The sequence below is a fragment of the Gossypium hirsutum genome, chromosome D02 (assembly GCF_007990345.1).
Source record: "Gossypium hirsutum isolate 1008001.06 chromosome D02, Gossypium_hirsutum_v2.1, whole genome shotgun sequence".
NCBI lineage: Eukaryota > Viridiplantae > Streptophyta > Magnoliopsida > Malvales > Malvaceae > Gossypium > Gossypium hirsutum.
In genome coordinates, this window is record NC_053438.1 from 1,193,615 (window position 1) to 1,197,724 (window position 4,110).

Genomic DNA, 4,110 nt, shown 5'->3' on the forward strand with positions numbered 1-4,110 from the left:
TCAATGCTCTTTATGCACAAGAGCAAAGAAGGGCCAGCAGGTAGAAGGATGAAGAAAAGGTGCCTTCTAAGCCAAGAGCAGACCTGCCTCGAGCTTCTCTGGCTACAAAGGGAAGAAGGCCTGGTCTGACAAGCCCAGAAGAGATGGAGCAAGGAGGAGATATCCACCTTGCCCACACTGCAAAAGGCTCAGTCATCTAGGAGAAAATTATTGGTTTAGGCCTGATGTGCAGTGCAAAGTCTGCAAAAGATGAGTCATGCTGAGAAAGTTTGCAGAAACAAAGGCAAGCTAAGACAAAACCAAACTCAACAGCCAAGAGCTGGAGCTCAAGTGGCAGAAGAAGGCAGTGACCAAGAAGAGCAAGTTTTTGTTGCTCAGCTGCCAAAGGAAAGCCACAAAAATTAAAATAATGTTAAGATAACTATATAAAAAATTTCAATAAATAAAAAATTAATAAATTTATTAAATATTAAATAATATAATATAAATTCTAAAAAAATTTAAATAATATGAATAGTTGTAAAATAAAGTAAAATTTTAAACTTATGTTTGGAGAAATATATTAATATTGATTAAGCACCACCCCGATCATCACCTCTGCCGCAAACCAACATTTCTATTGTTTCCATTTTTTAAGGTCAATTGCATTACTTTCTTTTCTTGTGCTAATAACCACCAAATGTTTGGAACTTGTAAATGCGACACTTTCCTTTGAATTCAATCACTTGAAAGAAGCGTCCACTTTATCTGTTCAACTTGAAAATCAGAAACTCAACCAACAATGGCGATTTCGCTGACACTCTCAAAATCTACTCTTCAATGTTACGAGACACTCATGTTCATGGCAATAGCTTTACTTTCCCATTACTCTTCAAAGCCTGCGCTTCCCTTAATTCTCTTCATGATGGTACAAAGCTCCATGCCCACGTGCTTCAGCTTGGTTTTCAACAAGACATCTTCGTACAAACATCTCTTCTCGATATGTACTCGAAATGCTCTGACTTGGCCTCTGCACGGAATGTGTTCGACGAAATGGTTATGAGAAATGTTGTTTGTTGGAACACTATGATTTCTGCTTATTGTCGTTGTTTCCGTGTGATGGAAGCAATGAGTTTGTTGAAAGAAATGTGGGTTATTGGTTTTGAGCTGAATGCTTCCACTTTTGTTAGTGTTATAGCTGCTTGCACTAATCTTCGACGAGGCTTATCAATGCACTGTTGTGTGTTCAAGCTTGGTTGCAACATTGCGAGATACCTTTAGCGAATTCGGTTGTGAATATGTATGTTAAATTGGGTTATTGATGATGCTCGTTCTATTTTTGATACAATGGATGAAGATCGATCCTTTCATGGACTACTATTATTGGTGGCTATGTAAGTGTTGGAATGTTGGGAAGCATTCAATCTTTTTAATAGAATGAGACAAATGGGGTGTGTTAGTCAAGATATGGTGCCGTTTGTTAAGATCATTTTGGGTTGTGTGAAATCTGGGAATTTGTTATTGGCATCATCAGTTCATTCCCTGTTCTAAAAAGTGGATTTCATGGTAAGTAACTCAGTTCTTAATATGTATTCAAAATGTGGTGACATTGTGTCGGCTCGACGAGTTTTCGAAATGGTAGACGAGAAATGTATTTCTTGTGGACATCGATGATTGCAGCTAATACTCAGCATGGTTACCCTGCTGAAGCATTGGATTTATTCAAGAGTTTATTAAGAACCGATCTTAAACCAAATGAAGCTACCATTGCCAGCATACTCTCTGCTTGTGCTGATTTGGGGTCACTGAGCATCGGGAACGAGATTGAACATTATGTGAAATTGAATGGGTTGGCGTCAAATCAGCAGGTCCAGACCTCATTGATTCACATGTACTGTAAATGTGGGAGGATAGACAAGGCAGAAAAAGTATTTGCAGGAGTGTTACATAAAGACTTAGCTATTTGGAGTTCCATGATAAACGGTTACGCGATTCACGGAATGGGTAACGAGGCTCTGAAACTATTTCACCGGATGCAGATAACCAAACCTTGCAGCCTAGATCATGTTGTTTTCACAAGCATATTTTTGGCTTGCAGTCATTCAGGGTTGGTAGAAGATGGATTGAAGTACTTCAAAAGCATGAAAGACGATTACAGAATAGAGCCCGGAATAGAGCATTATACTTGCTTGGTTGATCTCCTTGGACGAGCTGGTCACTTTGACTTGGCTTTGAAAACCATCCAAGAGATGCCTCTGCAAGTACAAGCTCAAGTTTGGGCTCCATTGCTTAGTTCATGTAGGAAACATCGTAATATCGAACTCGGTGAATATGTAGCAAGAAATTGTTAGATTTAAATCCCGGAAACACCAGCAGTTATGTTTTGATGGCTAATATATATACATCGGCTGGTAAGTGGAAGGAAGCAGCTAAAACAAGAAGCATGATGAGGAATAAAGGATCGGTTAAAGAACCCGGTTGGAGCCAGATCAAGATCAATGGCTCGGTACATGTTTTTATGGCCGGAGATAGATCACATCATCGGTCTGCTAGTATCTATGAAAAGTTGAATGAGCTTAATACAAAACTTAAAGAAGCCGGATATGTTGCTGAAACAGATATGGTAGTTCATGACTTGGAAAATGAAGACAAAGAGGAGTCTATGAAGGTTCATAGTGAACGATTGGCTGTCGCTTGGGGACTTATCGGTACTGAGCCAGGAACTACTCTTACGATCATAAAGAACCTACAAACTTGTGGTGATTGTCACTCGTTTTTGAAGTTTACTTCCAGGTTACAGGCAGGCATCTTATTGTGAGAGACGGACAACGGTTCCACCATTTTCTATTGGGTTCATGTTCTTGCAAGGATTTCTGGTGAAGTTCTTGGGACTATTTAATCTTTGTCTTGAAAAGAACGTGGTCTCTGAAAAGACATCGGGGTATTTAGTGGACAATGGCAATGAGAGGAAGGCTCTGTTAGTCATTTGGTGCTTGTGTTATGTTGGGTTCATAATTTAAGCATTATGAATTGCTGAAATTATCATTCTGGTTCTGCTGAGAAAGGGATACCTCCAATGTTACTGGGATTTGGATACGAGTGTTTATACAAATATTTGTACAGCACAAAAATGTTTGCATGGTCTTTAAAAATTGTAGTAAAAATCAATTGAATAAGATTGAAGCACATTTCTCATCACCATGGAAATGAATTTGATGATGGTTTAATTTTTCTTTTGGTGATCACCTTCCTTCGCATTTGAAATAATACTGTGTTTATTGCTCTTTAATTATGAGGGACATTGAGTTTGGGTGAAACAAATGAAGGTAAATGGACAGAACAGAAGCAATAAGCTTGCTCGATGAATGATGAATGATGTCCATCCTAATGTAGTGACTTTCAATTCTTTAATCGATGCATTATGCAAGGAAAAGAGGATCGGATAAGTTATTACCATGATAGAACTATCGAGTCACTCATAATTGGAGTCTGCTTTTTGTTCTTTATTTTCGAAAAGCATGGAGATTGTGGTAAAACAAATAATTATGTTTCTAGTTAAATCGACAGAAACGGCAAGCTTGCTTTGATGGAATGATGAATGAAGGAGTCGGTAGTGAGATTTAGTTCTATAATCAATCCTTTATACAAGGAAAAGATGATTAAAGAAGCCATTATTACATTGAATTGTCACCTACAATTTAATGCATGGATTGTGCTTATATCAAGTTTTGGATGGCACAAGGGTTCATCCAGCCACAAAATGGAGAAGAGGTCTAGCATATGTTGGCCATGGCCTTGCATACTCTGTTGCGAGTGTTGCATTGATTGAAGTTATAAGCTTCCATTGTTTTGTAATCCCTAGTCAATTAGTCACTTATAGTAACAATGCATGAACATGTTTGATATTGTATTTACTTCTGCAGTATACCTTTGTCATGTTTAAGAGCATTGAAGTTTGTCTTTGGTAGAAGAGAAATTGTAGTTTGAATTACCATTGTTAAGGTCATAACATGTTAGGTGATTTGATTTTTGACTTATTGTTTTCACTTAAAGTATTTAAATTAATCAAAATTAATGATTAGTTTTTATTTTTACCACAACTATTATAATGAATTTAATTTTTTAGTATTT

At 37.4% G+C, this 4,110-nt stretch overlaps 2 protein-coding genes across 2 annotated transcripts; both read left to right on the plus strand.

Moving 5' to 3' along the window:
• The first annotated feature begins 1,628 nt into the window (after window positions 1–1,628).
• On the plus strand, window positions 1,629–2,330 carry LOC121214893 (pentatricopeptide repeat-containing protein At4g16835, mitochondrial-like). Its single transcript, XM_041089391.1, has one exon. The coding sequence runs from the start codon at window positions 1,629–1,631 to the stop codon at window positions 2,328–2,330; it is 702 nt and encodes a 233-aa protein (XP_040945325.1).
• A 35-nt stretch (window positions 2,331–2,365) lies between these two features.
• Window positions 2,366–3,204, plus strand: LOC121214406 (pentatricopeptide repeat-containing protein At3g26782, mitochondrial-like). The gene has a single exon (XM_041087965.1). It carries the CDS (start codon window positions 2,366–2,368, stop codon window positions 2,795–2,797), a length of 432 nt encoding a protein of 143 aa, XP_040943899.1. The 3' UTR covers window positions 2,798–3,204.
• Window positions 3,205–4,110: the final 906 nt, after the last annotated feature.